General features: G+C 52.0%; 1 protein-coding gene across 2 annotated transcripts in view; it reads right to left on the reverse strand.

Moving 5' to 3' along the window:
• POLE (DNA polymerase epsilon, catalytic subunit) overlaps positions 1–20202 on the reverse strand; it is a 53633-nt gene that overhangs the window by 33044 nt on the left and 387 nt on the right. For both annotated transcript variants that reach the window (XM_046025674.1, XM_046025675.1), the window contains exons 2-21: positions 17734–17875; positions 17280–17360; positions 16886–16930; positions 16641–16733; positions 16187–16341; positions 14511–14652; positions 14288–14368; positions 13236–13343; positions 12817–12927; positions 12270–12355; positions 11863–11982; positions 10215–10347; positions 10010–10123; positions 9685–9897; positions 9331–9438; positions 5850–5978; positions 5672–5774; positions 5434–5580; positions 4903–5048; positions 1122–1270 (exon numbers count right to left, since the gene is read on the reverse strand). In XM_046025674.1, coding sequence (XP_045881630.1) covers positions 1122–1270; positions 4903–5048; positions 5434–5580; positions 5672–5774; positions 5850–5978; positions 9331–9438; positions 9685–9897; positions 10010–10123; positions 10215–10347; positions 11863–11982; positions 12270–12355; positions 12817–12927; positions 13236–13343; positions 14288–14368; positions 14511–14652; positions 16187–16341; positions 16641–16733; positions 16886–16930; positions 17280–17360; positions 17734–17875 — 2406 coding nt within the window. The remainder of the gene's footprint in view (positions 1–1121; positions 1271–4902; positions 5049–5433; positions 5581–5671; positions 5775–5849; positions 5979–9330; positions 9439–9684; positions 9898–10009; positions 10124–10214; positions 10348–11862; positions 11983–12269; positions 12356–12816; positions 12928–13235; positions 13344–14287; positions 14369–14510; positions 14653–16186; positions 16342–16640; positions 16734–16885; positions 16931–17279; positions 17361–17733; positions 17876–20202) is intronic.

Raw genomic sequence — 20202 nt, forward strand, 5'->3', positions numbered from 1 at the left:
GGGGAACGGATGGGGCTCCCTCAAAGGGTCACTGGAGGAGGTCAGGAGAAGGAAACCAAGAAGGGGACATTGAAGCAAGGCAGGAGAACCACGGAGGAACTGAGCTCAGGACTGGGGACAGTCCTCTGCCCTCCTTCTGGGCATAGGGCTGGGAGATGAGCAGACCACCACTGCAGCAGCTTCCTCATCACCAGACCGGGTGGCCGCACATGAGCCCTCCTCCTCCACAGTCCTCAGTGCCAGCCTGTGCCCTTGCCATCTCCCAGACCCCACGCTCATCCTAACTTCTCAGGGAAAACACAAGCTCTCGGACGGCTTCGGCTTCCTGCCAGGCATCTGCCTTATTGCCTCCAAACCAGGTCTCAGTGGAAGGCGTCAGGCGACACGAGGCCCGAAGCTCCTGCCCCTGGGACTCCACCCTAGCCCGGCTTCCCACTCCTCCTTCTCTGCCATCAAAAAGCAACACAAAATAGGAGCGCCTGGATGGCTCAATCAGTTAAATGTCCGGTGCTTGATTTTGGCTCAGGTCATGATCTCAGGATCGTGGGATCAAGGCCCACGTTGGGCTCCACTCTCAGTGGGAAGTTGGCTTAGAATCTCTCTCCCTCCCTCTGCCCCTCCTCCTCTGTCCCCCTGCACACACACGTGAGCGCGTGCACTCGCTCTCTGGAATAAATAAATAAATCTTAAAAAAAAAAAAAGTAACAATAAATAAAATGACTTTCATTCGAACCCAATCCCCAGTGCCCCGTGTTTCTCCTTCTCCCAAGTTGCCATGCTGACCCTCCCCACAGGGACCCCTCCCCACAGTGCCCAGGCCTACATGACCCACTTCCCACAAGGCTCTCACCCACCATTCAGATCACACCTTGTCCCAGGTGCGTCAGAAACAGCTGACCTTGGCTTTAAGGACCCCTCACCCACTCTAGGCCTTCCTGACTGCTCAGACAGCTTCACGCCCCCTATCAGTCACGCAGTGTGGCCTGGTGGCTGCCCCGACCCTCTCCACAGCCTCCATCCCAGAAACACACTGGGAACTACCAAGTCACCATCCATAGCCCACGAAAGGGAGACGACGTGTCTATGGCCACCCCCTCCCTGGCTGCCCCGCGGGAGCGCACCCTCTGCGCATGACATAGCCGTAGAAGGAGTTGAGGATGCACTTGTGCGCCAGCTGCAGGGAGTCGTACAGGACCTCCATGTTCCTGCAGCGCTTCACCTCGGCTGCGTCGCCCAGCTCCATGGCCGCGGAGAGCTTCCTTTTCCACACCTGGGGACCACAGAGACACCGTCACCTCCTCGGCTCTTCCAGCTCACGCTCCACGCAGTCAGTGGCCCAACGGTTTAAGAGTTTGAAAATTTTGGGGCGCCTGGTGGCTCAGTGGGTTAAGCCTCTGCCTTCGGCTCAGGTCATGATCTCAGGGTGCTAGGATCGAGCCCCACATCGGGCTCTCTGCTCAGCGGGGAGCCTGCTTCTCCCCCCTCTCTGCCTGCCTCTCTGCCTACTTGTGATCTCTGTCTGTCAAATAAATAAATAAAATCTTAAAAAAAAAAAAAAAGAGTTTGAAAATTTCAAATCTATAGAAAACTTCAAAATCCAATACAATGGAAGACCATAGCTGCGAGCAGAGAAACCACTGCTGGCCCTTGGCCCCGTTTCCTTTTTTTTTTTTTTTAAGATTATTTATTTATTTATTTGACACACAGAGAGAGATCACAAGCAGGCAGAGAGGCAGGCAGAGAGAGAGAGAGAGTGGGGGAAGCAGGTTCCCTGCTGAGCAGAAAGCCTGACACAGGGCTCGATCCCAGGACCCTGAGATCATGGCCTAAGCTGAAGGCAGAGGCTTTAACCCACTGAGCCATCCATGGCACCCCTTGACCCCGTTTCCTTATTCTGCTCTCTGTACAGGCACAGCCAGCAGAAAGACACAGACATCAGGACCCGACCCCCCTGAAGACTCCAGCACACAATTCCTAGGAATAAAGACGTTTTACACACCACAGCGCTATTACGGCCCCCGAGAAACCTAACAAGGGTGCGGGACCCACATGTCCCTCCCAGGTCTGCACAATCCGCAACCCAGCAGCCAGGCCAGAACCACACCCTGGGCTCCCACATGTCCCGACGAGCTGGTAACCCAGCACCGCCTGGTACAAGGCAGATGTCCTGAAAAGAGTTCTGGACACAAAGGAGTTTTTATTTCTTGTGAGACCAACAACAAGAAGACACTACAGCAACCCACTTGGACAACTCAGACTTGGGGCAATGTCAGTCTTCTGGGACGAAAGCCGGAACGCAGCAGTGAGCGAGGAAAACAAACGAACCCCAAGTCCAAGACCAGCAACAGAGGAAGGGGCTTCACGCCACCCAAGAGGCCCAGGGGCTCCCACTATCGTCCTGTTATTCAGCGCGACTCTGACTTAATGCTGTGGACAAGCTGAGTTACAGGTCTTCTCCAACAGAACTCAGAAGCCGCTGACAGTCAGAGAGCAAAGTGCACACCAATGAAAACAACATCTCAGGGTTACAACTGACTCACAAGCCTATTGACAGACCAACACCTGCTTATCGGATCCCTTAGCACCTGTTAGGAGAAGATAAACTTGATAAAGTGAACGAAGGACCTTACACTATTCTAAATGGTTGTAATGGAAATGTTGTCTTCGCCGTGGTGGTCATTACACAGCCACAGGATTTTGTCAAAATCCACAGAACTGCCACATGGAGGGTGACGAGCATGGATACTGGGGCACCTGCACTCACTCTTGCCCAAGCTGCACGTCTGTACCTGCTGGCTAACGTGGAAGCTGTCACAGTGGCCAAACAGCTGACGCTTCCCTTTCTGCTTGAGAACATCTCATCTTCATTCCCCTGGCTGATGCATTTCAGTGCCTAGATCAAACAGACAATAAACACCTGGAACGAGTGAAAGGTTCTCCAGATTTTGAATGAGACGAGAAGCCATGGATTACGAATGCTGGGTCTGGGGGTGCCAGACCCCAGTTCCACCCAGAGAGGCACATTGTGACACCTGGCCTTCATTCCCACAGGCCGCACCTCCTGAGATGCTGAGCCCAAAAGACAAGGCTGGAGGACATCTCCCCCAGGACGTGGGTGAGATTACACTGGCGGATTTGCTCTCCCTCCTTCACAGTGATGAAGCAAGTCTTCACCAGCAGGAAGTGCAAGGGGCGTTTCCGTGATGGGACTGGCTGTGCCGAGGCCGAGATGTCCCAAGATGAGGAGCCAGGCCTGTCTGTGTTAACCAGACTGAGGGTAACGAGAGCTACTTAAGAGGCCCCTAGTAAGAGCAACCGACAAAGAATCACGGGGGAGGCCGTAAATATTCCACTCAACTACTCCCCATCCCATCCACATCCCAACAACAACTGAGATATTCACTGAATGCCTACCATGCAGCGGCTACTGCGTCAGCCTCCGAAGAACGAGACAGACACACTCACCACACTTGAGTCCCTGTCCAATGAGAGACAACAAGTAAACACGAAACTTAACAGTTACTTAACTGAAACAAAATGAGACGCTGCCGCAGCTCCTCCAAACACTGAAAATGGAATCACCGTAAGACCCAGCAATGCCACTTGGGGCACAAACTCTGAAGACCTGAAAGCAGGGACCTAAGGAGGTATTTGCACCTCCACATTCACAGCAGCCGAAACGTGATGCAGCCTAGCACTGTGGGCAGGCAAAGAATGAACAGAATATGGGGCACACACGCAGCGGACTACTGCTCAGCCTCAGAAGGACGAGACTTCGGACCCCGGCCTCAGCATGGATGAAGCTCGGGGACTCAATGCTGAGGGCAATGAGCCGGTCATCGTCAGACGCTGTGTGATCCCACCTACCCGGGGACCTACAGGGGTTAAACCCCGAGACAGAAAGTAGGGTGGGGGGGTTACTGTTCCATGGGTACAGTGTTAGTGCTGTCAGATGAAGAGTTCTGGAGAGCAATGGGGGAGGCCATACAACTCTGGGAATGTCCCCAGTGCCGCAGAACTAGGTTGGGTTCTAGGTTATGTCTATCACAAAAAAAAACCACCAGGGGGCACCTTGGTGACTCAGTGGGTTAAAGCCTCTGCCTTCGGCTCAGGTCATGATCCCAGGGTCCTGGGATCAAGTCCCGCATCAGGCTCTCTGCTTAGCAGGGAGCCTGCTTCCTCCTCTCTCTCTCTGCCTGCCTCTCTGCCTACTTGTGATCTCTGTCAAATAAATAAATAAAATCTTGAAAAAAAAAAAAAGAAAGAAAAGAAACGAAACCACCAGAAAAGGTAGTAACAGTAAAATGTGATAACAAGAGTCTATCGAGCAGGGGCCTTACTGAGTCCGGGAGTGAAAGAAGGACTTTCAGAAGAAAGAAACCCATTCGCTCAAGTGTGAAACTATTGTTTGTTATGATCACTGAGGTGTGGCCGTGGAGCTTCCCAGAGCCTCCCGAATTAAGACTCCTGGATTAAGCCAGAGCCTCCCTGATTAAGCCATCCAGAAATCGTGCTCCCAGCCCTCCCGTCAGAGGCAGGAAACTAAATGCCACATCGAGCAGCCAGTTTCTGCCCCAGCTGCTCACCTCTGCCTGCACGGGGACGCAACTCAGTTCCAGTAAAATTTTATTTATAAAGATGGCCCGCTCAGCCATAGTGTGCTGACCTCTGCTCTAAATAAATCCTTCAAAAGCAATCATTGGGAAAATTTTCGAGGCCTCAGCCTTCAGTCCTTCAAAGCTAGAACAAATGTTCACTCATTACTTTGCAAACGCAGGAGTGCCCCGAAGACAGGAGCCCCACATCCTCGGTGGGGAGGTCACCACTGTCTAGACAGCACCAAGCTAGGATTCTCATCTCAGAATCTAGATTCTGTTTGGACCTCGCAAAGGGCAGACTCACCTTGTGGAGACCTTTGAACTCATAGCGCCTGTCTCGGAAGGCACGCACCGTGTCCACGTAGAAGGAGTTCTCCCGCTGGCAGATGGTGGTGAGGCGCTCCTCCACCCGGGTCACGTGGATCTTCTTGTACGCCTTCCGGCAGTAATCTGAAGCACCAGCAAGCGCAGGGGAGCATGAGAGATGGCACAGTGGGTACCAGCCCTCCTGGGCAGAGCCCAAGAAAGCCAGGAAGCAACAGATGCCAAAGAGTGCAGCTTTCTAGTCTGGCAAAAAGGAGCAGAGGCATCCAGAAGATGTGTGCTGGTTTATCCTATTATAGGATAGCGCTAGGGTGACTGGGCCAAATTCCCCAAGAGCACAGGAAGGAGAGTTCATCTTCTGAAGGAGAAATAAAGAAAGGCTGCAGGAAGAAGCAGTTCACAGTGATTCCACCTATGCAACATCCAGTCTAACGGACCCCAGGCTGGGACGTCCCCGCAGGCCCAACAGAGACCCAAGTCGGGGGAGGCGCCGCGTCCAGCAGCCGCTCACCTGCGAGCCTCCGCTTCTCGTATTTGGCCTGCTCCTCGCGGGATAGCTCGTGAAAGGCCCGTGCTGGGCCCTCTGCGGTCAAGGGAGGGAACTTCTCTGACTCCAGCTGGTGCTGAATCCGATGGTACTCGCTGCGGCTGGCTGGCACTAGGAGGGTGACAGAGGGGAGTCCGTGCCTGGGACCTGCACACCTGCTCGCCACCCAGCCACCCTGCCGCTGCTCTGGGGCCACACTCACTGAACTCGCCCCTCCACTGCCAGGCCATCTTCCGTTGGCAGTCTGCTCCTGGCTTGTTGAAGTCACAGGCAGCGCAGGTGGCCTCGTCCACCACGGCAGAGGGCTGGGGCAGGGCAAGAGGGGGTCAGTTAGGGCCTATGCAGAAAGAGCTCAATTCTGATGGGGGAATCTGTCTCACCTGCAGGCGGTTTGTCAGGATGATGTTGGGGTACATGGCCCCCACGTCCAGGTGATAGATAAGGGGACACTCTATTCTGTTCGGAACATCTTTCAGGGAGGTGAGCTTGGTCTTAATCTGATCACACACCTAAGAGAAAGGACAAAAGAGTGACAACTAAGAAGAAAACTGTAGACCGTACGGATGGTCACAAAACGAGCTCCATGGGTCCCAGAAGGATGGCAATGGTCACCAACACAAGGAGGTATGGGAGCCTCGTAAGACAGAGCCCTGAGGAGGACAGCATCTCGGGGCACTGCAGCCTCTACCCCGGGGGACCTGTTGGGGCTGGGAGAACTGTGGAAGATGGTATGCGACCTTGCATGACAGGGCCGTGTGCAGCGAGTGAGGGACTGGGCTGGAGTATCAACGGCCCTCTTCTTGGGGGCCGTCTGCAGCTGCACGGTGAGGACATGGGGCATCCCAGCCTCAGCACCTCCTCACCCAACAGATGACAAGGCTCAAGAGATTAGTGGGGCTCAAGCAGAGGTCCCCACAGCCCAAATGCTATGCTCTGAGCCCCCATGCTAGACGGTCTCCAGCATTACTTCACGGGCTGGTCCCTCCAGTCTGTGGTCCGGGAGCCCTCCGGCCAAGGAACCACATGACAAGGGACCCCAGGCCAGAAACCACATCAAAGTACTGACAGCCCTGACAGGCCACCTGAGAGTCCCGGCTGAGCATAAGTTCACATTCTAAACCGCTGAGCGCAGAAGGAGCATCCCCATGACCCCCATGACCCGGAGCAAACTCAGGAGGAGGAAGCCCTGAGAGACGAGAGAACACATCTCCTAGAGCAAACGCGGGAAAACGAGCATGAAAAAAACACTGGAGACCAAAACTCTAAAACAAAAGACACCAGTTAAAAATAAAAGGGCGGGGGGGGCACCTGGGTGGCTCAGTGGGTTAAAGGTTCTGCCTTCGGCTCAGGTCATGATCTCAGGGTCCCGGGATTGAGCCCCACATTGGGCTCTCTGCTCAGCGGCAAGCCTGCTTCCTCCTCTCTCCCTCTCTGCCTGCCTCTCTGCCTACTTGTGACCTCTGTGTGTCAAATAAATAAATAAATAAATAAATCTTAAAAAAAAAAAAAAGAAGCACATCAGAAAAAAACCCAACAGAGCCTTCAGAAATGGACATATGGTCCTAAAAGAAGTTACTGCAGGGGCGCCTGGGTGGCTCAGTGGGTTAAAGCCTCTGCCTTTGGCTCAGGTCATGATCCCAGGGTCCTGGGATCGAGCCCCGCATCGGGGTCCCTCCTCAGCAGGGAGCCTGCTTCCTCTTCTCTCTCTGCCTGCTTCTCTGCCACTTGTGATCTCTGTCAAATAAATAAATAAAATCTTAAAAAAAAAAAAAAAGTCACTCCAATTATGTAAGGCTAACGCTAACTGGCTCCTGATGAGCACGTATTCTCATCCACTCCCCAAAATGTAACACTGAGTTAAATCAGAGCACAGACAGGGACTTAACAGAAAAGTTCATTCTGCACAAAACATACATTAACACCAAGGAACACAACCCCCAAATTTGAGAACAAGCATATCCACAAGTTAATCTAATAACTCAGCAAACCTCTGTGAAGGACCACATAACAGATACTTCAGGTTCTGTGGTGACACAGTCTATCACATGTTCATCTGTGTGTGTGTGTGTGTGTGTGTGTGTGTGTGTGTGTGCGTGCGCGTGTATATACACAGCATCTTAAAAAACGTAAAAACCATTCTTGGGCTGCTGGCTGCATGGGTGTCGTGGGCCACAGTTTGCCCTCCGCTGCTTTAGTCTGTCAGGAGTGAACGGAAACACAGCTAAACAGACACACCACTAGCCAGGAGAGTAGCCACCTTTTTTATGAAATATGTTAAATTCGATAGTCATATAAGAAAAATCAATTGAATGCAAAATTGCCCTTAGTATTAAAAAGCTCTTCAAAACCCTCCAAAGGGGCACCTGGGTGGCTCAGTTGGTTAAGCAACCGCATTCGGCTTGAGGCACGATCCTGGAGTCCCAGGACTGAGTCCTGCATTGGACTCCCCGCTTGGCAGAAAGTCTGCTTCTCCCTCTGACCTCTCCCCTCCCATGCTCTCTATCTCTCAAATAAATAAATAAAATCTTTAAAAAAAATAGTAACAAAAATATAAAAATAAAACTAAAACCCTCTAAAGAAGCCAAGACAAAAAACACACCAGAAACTGTAAGAAACCATGACTAAAAGGAGCATTACCTATTGTATAGAACAGGACGTACTAGAAGCATTAATACCTTCTGTTCCTAACTGAATTCTAGGCAAATGAATCATGATGAAAACAGTCCCTCCATCTTCCATTCTGAAATGCTAATAGTGAGGGAGAAGGGAAGAAGGCAAAGTTCCCAGAGGACACGCCCCACACACCATGACCCCAGCTGGCACCTCCCATCAGCATCATGGGGACAGGATGGTCCCTTAGAAACAAAGCGATAAGCCTGTTACCCTTTTCCTAAGGACCCCAGGCTGCCCTTTAGAACATTCTGGAGACAGCACGTGAACCACACTCCCCATCCTCCAGGAGCCCGGAGTCTAAAGGCCTCTGCTCAGCACACCTTGGTTTCATTCACATTGCCCCTTCTCCAACTTCAAAGTGGTGTCTGTTCCTTCTGAGGCACTAACTCACATCTGGTTTTGGGCCTGGAAGTGCCTCACAGGTCGTCCTCAGAGCTCCGGAGACATACGTAGCCGGAGCAGACAACAGCTGCATGGTACTTCCCAGCTGGCAGATGATGCAAACACATTCTTACTTGAATTCTGTGAGTCTATTACGAGTCTATTACGAGATGTTTCTTGAAATCAATCCTAAAACTGTGAGTCTATTACGAGATGTTTCTTGAAATCAATCCTAAAACTGGTAGAAACTCCAAACCACGAGTCGCTCAACAAGCCAGTGCTGAGCAGGGCTGAACAGCCACGCCTGAGAAGGGCCCCGTCCAAAGACCGGGACGTGCAGGCCTGGGGCACGCTGTCAGTGGTGCTTTCTAGCCGTTACATGATGGGAGTTACACTTGCTGTGTTCAACTGTCACCTGTAGGAACTGACTCAGCACTTTGAAAGTGTCCTCAACAACAAAACATAAAAACCAACAGCTCCCCGCTGCCTACAAAGTAAAGTCCAAACGATCTAGGCTCCCGACCCAGCACTGCCCCCTGGCCCAAACCCGCCCAGCACAATGTTCCAAGAATGAGGTCAAGAGCGCTCCGCCTCCTGGTGACACTCTCCTACCTCCCTTGGTCGGGTCATTCACCACGACCACAACACTGTTCTGTCCCTCCCCCAAGCAGACCAGCACCTGTGTCCTCCATCTCAGGGACCAAGTACCAGCACCCAGCAGGGGCGTACCAAACACATTACAGAAAGGAGCCAGTCTCCAAGGCAGGGCACGTGATCACAGCTTCTCCTGGCCCTGTGGAGCGTTACCTCTTGGAAGTTGGTGACCTCCTCCATGGGCACCTTTTCCTCTTCCTCAATGGCATGACGCATGGTCTTCTCCACCCGCTGCAGCAGGAAGTCAAAGGCAGCAGGATTCTAGTACAAACAACCGAGAGGACATGAGTGAGATGGGAAATGCCATTGCACCAACCAATCTACCTCAAGCGGGACGGGACACTGCAGAGGACACCCCAGAGGAGCTGAGCGCCCGCCCCGCAGCGCCTTCGTCAAGGGCAGGCCAAACAGAGGAGGTCTAATGAGGGGGCCACAGAGGAAGAGAGGGGTCAGGGCAACTTCTGGGTCCCACCAAGCATTCGGCAGGAAGACCAGGGAGGGGCTCACCATCCTGAACCGGCAGGGGATGTCACTGCGAAACACGCCTGATTCGAGGGCCTCCACGTGGCCACCCACATAGGTCTCGGCATCCAGCACATGACCGTCATCTGTCAGCTTGTTGAACTCCTGCTCCTGCTTGTTGGGGAAGATGATGTTGGCATGGAAGGCTTGCACCATCAATAAGGCCTCACACAGCGTCCCGGAGCCCTTCCGCAGCACCTACGGGGGGAACAAGACTTCAGACCACAACTGTATCCACGCCAGCGGCCGGGCGCCAACACCCTTGGGCAGCGTGTGGAGAACGGCTCACAGGGCCAGGAGAGGCACTGACCTCGTCGGGCTCCATGGGGATAATGGTGCAGAGGGCGAATATAAAGGGATGGACATACTTCATGTACAGGTAGTACGTGGCCACCGCGTCTGACACTGAGTATGTAGCCAGAGTCTGAGGAGAGAGCATCAAAGAGTAAGAACCACGAGGAGCCCCGGAGGCACCGCGGCAAGTGCAAGGGGGCAGAGTGAGGAGACACGCATGCCTGGGGCTGCTCGGTGGCCATCCGGCACATGTCCTCGGGGTCCAGCTCCACGGGGTCGTAGCCCAGCTTGGCTTTGGCAGCCGCCTTGAGGTTGTGACTGCCCACAGGAAGGTAACTGTCCCTCTTCACCCACCTGAGAACAAGAACAAGAGTAAAGTCAGAGAGGACTCCGAGACGAAGCGAAGCTGGACGCATCCCAGAAAGACAGTACTAACGGCACCCCAAAGATCTCCTCCTAGACCCCACAGGGAGCAGACCCCCACAAAGCCTTTCACCCAGATCTAGTCAACCTCGCAGATGAGCCCACAAACACGAGGAAAGGCGAGTGCCGGTCCTCCAAGACCCACGGCCTTCCCCTCCTCCCTGACGGAGAAAGACAAAGGTGAGCAGGCAGGAACCCGCTCCCTCGGCCTCCCTCTAGCCCTCCAGCTCGTCCTGTGGGTGCTTCTACTTTGCGCTGCTCTCCCCCTCCCTCAGACCCTATTTCCGAACTCCTATTCTCTCCTTATACGGTCCCTTCCACATGGAAACTGGAAGCACCCTGTGCCCTTCGCCCCGTGCCCTTCTCCATGTCCTCCCGTCGACCATTTCCATGGCAAACACAGTGTCCCTGGCAGCCACAGCCCCTCATGACTGCATCTAGCCTCAGCTCCCTCAGCCTCTGCACTCCTCACCCCTGCCACCCTCCTCCCCAGAAATGCTCCCTGTCGCCTCCCAGTACTGCCACCTCCTCTGAGAGCCCCCACATAACCTTTTACCTCTGTCACCCTGCCCCATGTGAAGGGGTTCCCAGGCCTGCTGCTACCTGGAAGCTGAGCCCTCCTCCCCCAGAGGCCCACCCCAAACGCTGAGCACCAACATTCCCTGTGCTCGTGTGCCCCTGGCCCGCTGTTCGTGGATCCCCTAATCCATCCCTCTCCAATCCTGTCCTCATTACGACGCGGCCTACCCATTCCAACCCACACACCATGATGCCAGGGCTGCAGAGAAAACAGACCAAGTGTGGCAATGGCTCCCCAGAACTCACCTGCCCACAGGGTACAGGAGGCCCACAAGACCTCCTTTCCCTCCAGCCTTTCTTTTTTTTTTTAAGATTTTTATTTATTTATTTATTTGACAGATCCCAAGTAGGCAGAGAGAGAGGAGGAAGCAGTCTCCCCACGGAGCGGAGAGCCCAATGCAGGGCTCAATCCCAGGACCCCGGGATCATGACCCGAACCGAAGGCAGAGGCTTTAACCCACTGAGCCACCCAGGCACCCATCTCTCCAGCCTTCCCTCTCAGCACTCTGAGCCCCCTCGAATGCCTCTCTCCAGGCTGGACACCCCTGGTGCAGCACTGCCACCTTTGTGGAGGCTCCCACAGCGCCAAGACCTCACCCACCTGGCCTTTCTGCTCTGGCTTCCTCACCAGGTCTGACGCTAACATGGTTGTTGGTAGAAGGAATAATGAGCCCACGTGAAAGACAGCACATCCCCAGACCCAGCCAGAGCCTCACCCACTGTCCCGAAGACAATGGGAGCTACTTCTCAGAAGTCACCCTCCCCCGCCAAAGGGAGGTGGACAGGACCAGTACGTGCAAGAAGGGAGCTCCGGAACCCCGTCCCAGAAAGCCCTCCTGCAGCAGTGCAGTGAGCTGCTGGGCCTACCTGAGACAGTCCATGTGGATGCACTGGGACGCCTTGTACTCCCCCTGGCTGTCCTTCTGGAACCCGATCTCCTGGTACATGTTCAGTCCGTGGACCGCTGCTCTGGCCTCCACAAACGGCCTAGGGATGAGGGCAGACAGATGGGCATGTGGGCAGTCATCCTTTAGTTCCCTCAGAGACAGGAGATTGCCCCCAGCAGACCCCCAAGCAGACCCAGGAACCTCCACACCCACTTCTCCTCAAACAGTGCGAGGTGCCTCTCAGGCCACCAAGCAGGCCCTCCTACCCCTCCCTCCTCTCTCACTTTCTTCCGTCTCAACCGTTTGTAACTGAGCACATTTACACCGCTGTGCAACACCCCGTCCCAAACACATTTTAGTGACCCACAATTAAGACGTCACACTTACCAGTCAAAAAAGTCCCCGTTGTAGGTGACCATGATGGTGGGTTTGGTCTCCTGGACATGTTCAAACCATCTCTGGAGTAGATGAACCTAAACCCAATGATTCTTGGCTGTCATAGGATTGCTGCTTCTCTTCGAGCCGTTACCTAACACCCCTCCTGAAGTTCAGGAAGCTGTCACTGTGTCATTCCCGCAGATGCCCCTGCCTCCAGTGTGGACGGGGACCACATTAAACACCCTGCTTGGGGCACCACCATGCTGGCTACGTGCGCACTGAGTCCGCCTCCTCCTGTTTCACCCCAAATACCAGCAGTTTCCCAAAGGAAACCTCTTTTTTTCCTCTAAAGATTTTATTTTTATACAAAATAAAATAGAGAACTAGAAAGAGAGCATGAATGGGGGGGACAGAGGGAGAGGGAGAAGCAAGCTCCCCACTGCACTGGGAGCCCAACCCAGGGCTCGACCTCAGGACCCTGGAATCATGATCTGAGCTGAAGGCAGACGTGTAACGACTGAGCCCCCCAGGTGCCCCACCAAGGGCACCTCTTTACCTCATCGGGTTCATTGAAGACACAAAAAGGTCCTTCATACTCTGGTTTGGGGGTGAACTCGAAATCTTCCACATCTTCTGAAACGATCTCCCTGTTGGTGATGAGGTAGCCCTGGGAAGTGCATGAGCCATCAGCCGAGTTAGGACACACAAAGCCAAAATACACCTCTTTACTCTTGGCCCAGAAGCTCCTGCTGCAGGAATCTGCAGCAACGGGAAGCACCCCGGCTCTCCCAAGAAGAGCCCTGAGTGTCTCGAGCTTCTATTGGAAGGACCATGGCTTGTTTGTTCACTTTCCGGGACTCGACTCACTCATTTTTCACCCAAAATATACTAAGCACAGGGGGATGCTGCTCTGATTTACAGACTAGACAAGGTTCCTGCTCCTATGAAACATACATCCCAAAAGGTACCATTTACCTGACCATCAATCATATAGGAAATCATCATAATCTGGTCAGTCTCAGCATCGGGAAACTTGAGGGGCAGTTTGGTGGTCTCAATGTCAAATGCCAAAACCACAGGGTCCTGCAGGGACACAATGTCTCATTAAATTGGACAAGAAAGCAAGCCGAGCTCTAGAGATCCCAAACGTCTTCTCAACACCTGCCACGTCCACCCCTGCCTCCAGCTGCTAAAGGAATCAAGCTGCCACAGGGAGAGGTTCCAGAAGAAGTGAGACCAGCATTTTGGGGTTGACTGAGCTGTATCAAGAATGCCACGATTCACTGGTGGTATGAAAATTTAAACACATACAAGTGGTTAGAACATGAGAGAAAAATCCTAGAATTATAGAACACCTGAGTCTCGACGTGCTTGAAAATGCATGACCTTATTTTGACCTTTGTGACAACCGAGAGAGGGCTTCATAGTACAGAGATGACATCTCTGTTTTGGATATGAGAAAACAGCAATACAGAATTGCCCAAGAACACAGAGCCATCCCTGAACCAAGGCCTTCCGGTCACGAATCCATTTTCAACACACCACTTCATTCTCAGCAGCCCAAAATGGAAGTCAGCACTTTCCCTCAAATGTTCAGATCCAGCCCAGCTCAAACATGGACATCACATGGTGATAAATAAGCACAAAGTGAAAATTATGCTTGGTCAGAAACAGGCATCTGGGGAGCTCAGTCGTTAAGCGTCTGCCTTTGGCTCAGGTCCTGATCCCAGGGTCCCGGGATAGAGCCCCGCATCGGGCTCCCTGTTCCACGGGAAGCCTGCTTCTTCCTCTCCCTCTCCCCCGCTTGTGTTCCCTCTCTCACTGTGTCTCTCTCTGTCAAATAAATAAATAAAATCTTAAAAAAAAAGAAACAGACCAAAAAAAATTTTTTTCTACATTTTTAAGAAAGTATCTAAGGGAAAAGAAGAAAACAAATCTCTGAATCAAAGTCATCCTTCAGCACTGAATGAAATCTCTCCAGAAACAAGTGGAAAAGTCAGGACGGAAGAAATGCAAGCAGGACTCACAGGTCGTTCAACAAGGTCATCTCGTCGGGTGATTTCCACGGGAAAGGCACTTCCTCGGTATTTGACATTGTACCAGTGAGCCTGTGGGATGGGGAGCACATTAAGAAGAGGCTCTGCGTCTGTCCCGGGAGGTACATCTGTATGTACAGTAAATCTGTATGGATTTATCCTTTCAGGGTCACTGCCCGACTGTCCAACTGCCCAAAAGGCGCGGCCCACTCACCACGTGGATCTTCAGGTCAATGGAGAGGCGGATGTGGTAGGGCACGTCATACTCCCGCATGTCCACAATGTTGTCCCACTGGTCGGTGACCTTCTTGGAGGCTTCCTCTTCATCAATAACCACACTGCTCCCTTGCAGAACACTGCAAAACAGAGACAGGCCAGCTTACTCAACTACACTCTGCTTGGGGGTGGAACAGGAGTGAAGACCACAGCCCACGTGGAGTGAATGCAGAAGGTAAATTGAGGGGGCAGCGTGCCCAGACAGGCTCTTCTTAAGAGAATGACCTCAGATGACACCTTCCTCCCATCCAAGTACTAACCAGGCCCGACCCTGCTTAGCTTCCAAGATCAGACGAGATCGGGCGCGTTCAGGGTGGTATGGCCATAGACGAGATGACACCTTCCTATAAGCAGCAGACCTTATAGGAAATTTCATGCACACTTAGGACGTGTATTTTATAGGATATAAGTTAAAAGTTTTAAAAATCAAGGCGCCTGGGTAGCTCAGTCGTTCAGCATCTGCCTTTGGCTCAGGTCACAGTCACAGGGTGCTGGGACTGAGTCCCACATTGGGCTACCCTCCCTGCTCAGTGGTGAGTCAGTTTTGGATTCTCTTTCCCTCTGCCCCTCCCCCTGCTCAAACTCACTCTCTCTCTCTCAAATAAACAAATCTTAAAAAAAAAGGGGGGGGTGTCATTGGAAATCCAAAACGTCTTTACTATTATAGCAACGCAACGTTGGAGCCACAACTCCACCCCTCTGTAAGAAAAGAGGCACAGCTGGGGCACCTGGGTGGCTCAGAGGGTTAAAGCCTCTGCCTTCGGTTCAGGTCATGATCCCGGGGCCCTGGGATCGGGCCCGCGTCGGGCTCTCTCCTTGGTGGGGAGCCTGCTTCCTCCCCTCTCTCTCTCTCTCTGCCGGCCTCTCTGCCTACTTGTGATCTCTCTCTGTCGAATAAATAGATAAAATCTTTAAAAAAAAAAAAAAAGAAAAGAGGCACAGCTAAAATACAACCCAGGAGACCACCTTTTATTGAACACAAATGCACCACATAAGAAATTCTACCCAGGCTGGGACACCTAGGTGGCTGGGCTGAGGGTTCGTCTTTTGATTTTGGCTCAGGCGATGATCTCAAGATGGTGAACTGAGCCCTGGGTTGGGCCCTGTGTTGGGTGTGGAGTCTCCTTAGAATTCTCTCTCCTCCTCGCCCTCTGTCCCTTCCCTCCCCTCACACTCTCTTGCTCTCTCTCAAAAGAATAAAATAGATAAATAAATATAAATAAACTAAAAATGTTAGGGACGCCTGGGTGGCTCAGTTGGTTAAGCAGCTGCCTTCGGCTCAGGTCATGATCCCAGCATCCTGAGATCGAGTCCCACATGGGGCTCTTTGCTCGGCAGGGAGCCTGCTTCTCCCTGTGCCTCTGCCTGCCAGTGCTCACTCTCGCTCTCTCTCTCTCTGACAAATAAATAAATAAATAAAAACAACAACAAAACTAAAAATTTTAAAAAAGAAATTCTACCTAATTGCTTGCAAGTGTTTCTACACTGAACAGAGCCGATCCTCAAGGTAAATTCGTTGCTAGTTTTCCTGCTTCCCATCCATCTCGTCAACTTAGGAGGAATGGGCAACAGTCCTGTGGGCCGCCTGGCTGCCCTGCTTGCGAGAAGGCCCACCTGGAGAGCATGGCTGTGTAGGCATCACCGGCGTGGCCCTGCTCCCGGTTCTTCTTCACAGCAGGGGAGACATCCTTCCTCACTCTGACAAGATCCTCCACGGTGTTGAAGGATAGCTTAACATAATTCCGCTTCAAACCGACCAAGTGATTTGGCTACAAAGTGTAAGATTGTGCTCATGAGTTCAAGAGGAAAAGGACTTTATTGGGGTAAGAAAATAAGGGAACAACAACTCAAGGCTGAGCAAAAAAGTTGGCAAGTCCAAAGCATCTTATCCAATTCTGCATGTGGCACAACTAAACCACTAACGTTCTCTAAGAGGACATATGGACAGTCACCAAACCCATCATCTGTATACCACCCCCCAGGTGCTAAACTTGACCTCTTCCCAGCTCTACCCCAGAGGCAGGACAGACCAGCCTCATTCACCCTGAAGCATCCAGGTGATACTCACCAAGTCCAGGTCCTCCTTGGGAATGGTCTCTATTTTAGCAATTTTACCCTGAAACTTCTTGGAGAGAAAAGATGAAACTTCTCGTTCACAACCCTAAATCGAGATCAGAATGAAAGGACTTCCTATCAGTAAGATCTATTGTCTTCCTTGCCCATTTCTCTAGAGGCCTCTCTACTTTCAGTCCTGAAACTCCCCCATAAAATGAAGCATCGGCCGCGTGACCTGATTCTACACAGCGGGCTTACCTTCCTGGTTGCAATGTAGAAGTACGGCTTATAGGGCAAGGCCACCTGTAAGAGCCACCAACCCATGCAGGGGTGATGAGAAAGAAGAAGGAGAAAAGTGAGACCAGCTGTTTGCCGCTATACCCACAAGTCTCTTACAAGATGACACGGTCCAGAATTAGCAGCTGCACAGACGGCAAGAGCAAAGTCTGAGAGACAGTCCTTCCAAGCTGGTTCTCTTATGACATCTCGGACGGTGACCCTGTGGCTCCAAGGGGCCCATGTCTCCAGAGGCTTCGGGCAGCTGCACACCAGAAGCCTCTCAGCCCCTCTTCTTCTAGAACACCTGCCATTCTGGACCCAGCTACGTCTCACCAATGAGTGGGTCTTAGGTTCTTGGGGTTCGAGACCTTACCTTAAATCTGCTCCCGTCATCTTGAATAAAGTAGTAATCCACTGCACTGACTAAGCGTTTGTCTTCATCTAAAATCTCAGTCTATGAGAGAATCAGTCAACACAGGCACAAAGTCATCCTCTAGGCAGTACAAGAACCCTCTTGCTCCTACTCTTTGGGAAACTGAGCAGAGAAACCAACTCTTTCTCCATCCCCACATAAACATTCCCTGTCCACTAGAACTGCATCACAACACCTGCCAAGCGAGGCTTTCTCTCAATCTCTCCCTCATTCTTGAAAACTTTTTATGGGTTAACAGGGAACCCCCTCAGCCTTGTTTTCCCCGTAGCCTCTTTACAGTCCGGTGATGCTGAAGAAGAAAGGAGGAGAGCTACCCTCGATCCCACCGCCACCTGCGCCGCCCACTCTTCAAAGGCCTAAGCCGCTAGGAGGGCGCAGCTGCCCAGGTGCTTACAGGGTGCATGTTGATAAGCCAGCCTGTCTTCTCGCCGGGCTCCTTGAGTCTCTCAAAGCCAAACCGCAAATCCATCCTATCTGTCCACTGGCTGCGCTCCAGGCGCTTAAGTGCTGAGACGGAGGAAGAGGGGCCATCGTCCCTGAATGAAAGGAGGAGGGAAATCCTGTCTTCACTGATCATGACTCTATTCCTGCAACCTCAGTGCACCCAGTGTAAGCACTTTGGATGCAACAGTGGATGCACCCCCGAAAAACCTCGTATTTGGCAAAAACAGTTCATCAAAGTAACAAGAGTCATCGGAAACATGACTGGGGCAGGAACCTCAAAACCCGTTCAACTCTGTAACCAGAACACTAATAAAAAAGGGCACCAAGGCTAGATGCTGCTGCCTCAGGGGATATTAAAAACGCACAGGGGGGCGCCTGGGTGGCTCAGTGGGTTAAGCCACTGCCTTCGGCTCAGGTCATGATCTCGGGGTCCTGGGATCGAGTCCCACATCGGGCTCTCTGCTTGGCAGGGAGCCTGCTTCTCTCTCTCTCTCTCTCTGCCTGCCTCTCTGCCTACTTGTGATCTCTCTATGTCAAATAAATAAATAAAATCTTTAAAAAAAAAAAAAAACGCACAGGGGCGCTTGGGTGGCTCAGTCAGCTCAGTGTCTGACTTGATCTTGGCTCAGGTCATGATCTCAGGGTCATGAAACTGAGTCTCTCTCCCCCCTCCCTCTGCCCCCTTCCTGGGCATTTATCCCAGAAGAAAGAAAACTCTTTCATACAAAAACTCATGTGGGGGGGGAGGGCGCCTGGGTGGCTCAGTGGGTTAAAGTTTCTGCCTTCGGCTCAGGTCATGGCCTCAGGGTCCTGGGATCGTGTCCCACATTGGGCTCCCTGCTTGGCTAGGAGCCTGCTTCCCTTCCTCTCTCTGCCTGTCGCTCTGCCTACGTGTTATCTCTGTCAAATAAATAAAATAAAATCTTAAAAAAAAAAAAAAACTCATGTGTGAACATTCATACCACTTCACTCATTATAGCCAAAACGTGGAAACAACCGAGACATTACCTGCGGATAAATAATAATTAACTTAGGGTATATCCATCCCATGGAAGACTATCCGTCAACAAAACAGAAGAAAGGTATTGATGCATGCAATTACTTGGATGGATCTCAAGGGAATTACGCTGAGTGAAAAAAGCCAACCTGACTTTTTATAATTTGACTTATAACCTGACTTAAGTAGAATTCTTGAAATAAAATTAGAGGTTGAGGCTAGATTCATGGCTGCATGGATGAGGAAGAGGGAGGAATGAAGGTGGCTGTGGCTCTGAAAGGGTAGCATGAGGGATCCTGGGGACAGAACTGTCCTGTGTCTTGACTGTGGTGGTCACAAACACACAATGTGCACAGAACTAAATACACTCGCATACATAACCGCGTGTCCATGCATCGCTCGAACAGCCATTTCCTTCTTTTGACCTAGTATTCTAGTAACCAAGATGTTACCACTGGGGGAACTGGCTTACAGGTGGATGGGATCTCTGTGTCATTTCCTTTTTTTTTTTTTAAGATACTATTTATTTATTTGACAAGAGCACAAGCAGGGGGAGCAGCAAGGAGAAAGGGAGAAGCGGGCTCCCTCTGAGCAGGGAGCCTGGGCTCCATCCCAAGACCCTGTGATCATGACATGAGCTCAAGGCAGACGCTTAACGAACTGAGACACCCAGGCATCTCCTCTCTGTGTGACTCCTTAAACTGCATGAGAATCTACAATTAACTCAAAACAAAAAAGCGTTCTTTGTATTTTCATTTATTTTTAAAATGACAGTTCTCCAGTGCATCATTGGTGTGTTTCCTGGTAAAATGAAGTTAAGGATATCTACCACACAAGACTTTCATGCATATTGCAACAACGAAAACAGCAAAGCTGGCAGCATAGTGCAAAACAAGCAAAAAAAAGGAGGGGGGGCAAGAATTTTGATGACCAATTTGGACTGGATTCTAGTTCTGCCAAAAAAACAAGCAGTGACGAATCATGCGCATAGGATAAGCACATGGGGTTCTCTGTACGCGGTGCGAACGCAACAAACAGCACCTGCAGTTTGTATTAAAGATCAACAGGACAAGGAAATACTACTTCTGTCGTCTACAAGTGCACTTCCACAACGGACACATGATCTGAAAGAAACTACTTGAACCACCTGCTCTGACTTGTTTCCATTCACAAGCGTCTGCCCAGGACGCGCGCACTGACGCCTGTCCCCTCCCCTGTGGGGCATCCACCTCAAAGACGCCCCCCAGCACGGGGGCCGGTCCCACTCACACACCTCCCAGTCCCCGCACGGCCCCTGGGGTCGGCCCCGGAGGTCGTCCTAGCGCAAGCACACCGCCCAGTTCCCCCTACCGCCCCCGGACCCGCCCCGCGGGGACACCGTCTCGTCCCCGCACGGCCCCGGGCTGCCACGCGCATACCGTC

The sequence above is a fragment of the Meles meles genome, chromosome 12 (genome assembly GCF_922984935.1).
Source record: "Meles meles chromosome 12, mMelMel3.1 paternal haplotype, whole genome shotgun sequence".
In the NCBI taxonomy this organism is placed as follows: domain Eukaryota; kingdom Metazoa; phylum Chordata; class Mammalia; order Carnivora; family Mustelidae; genus Meles; species Meles meles.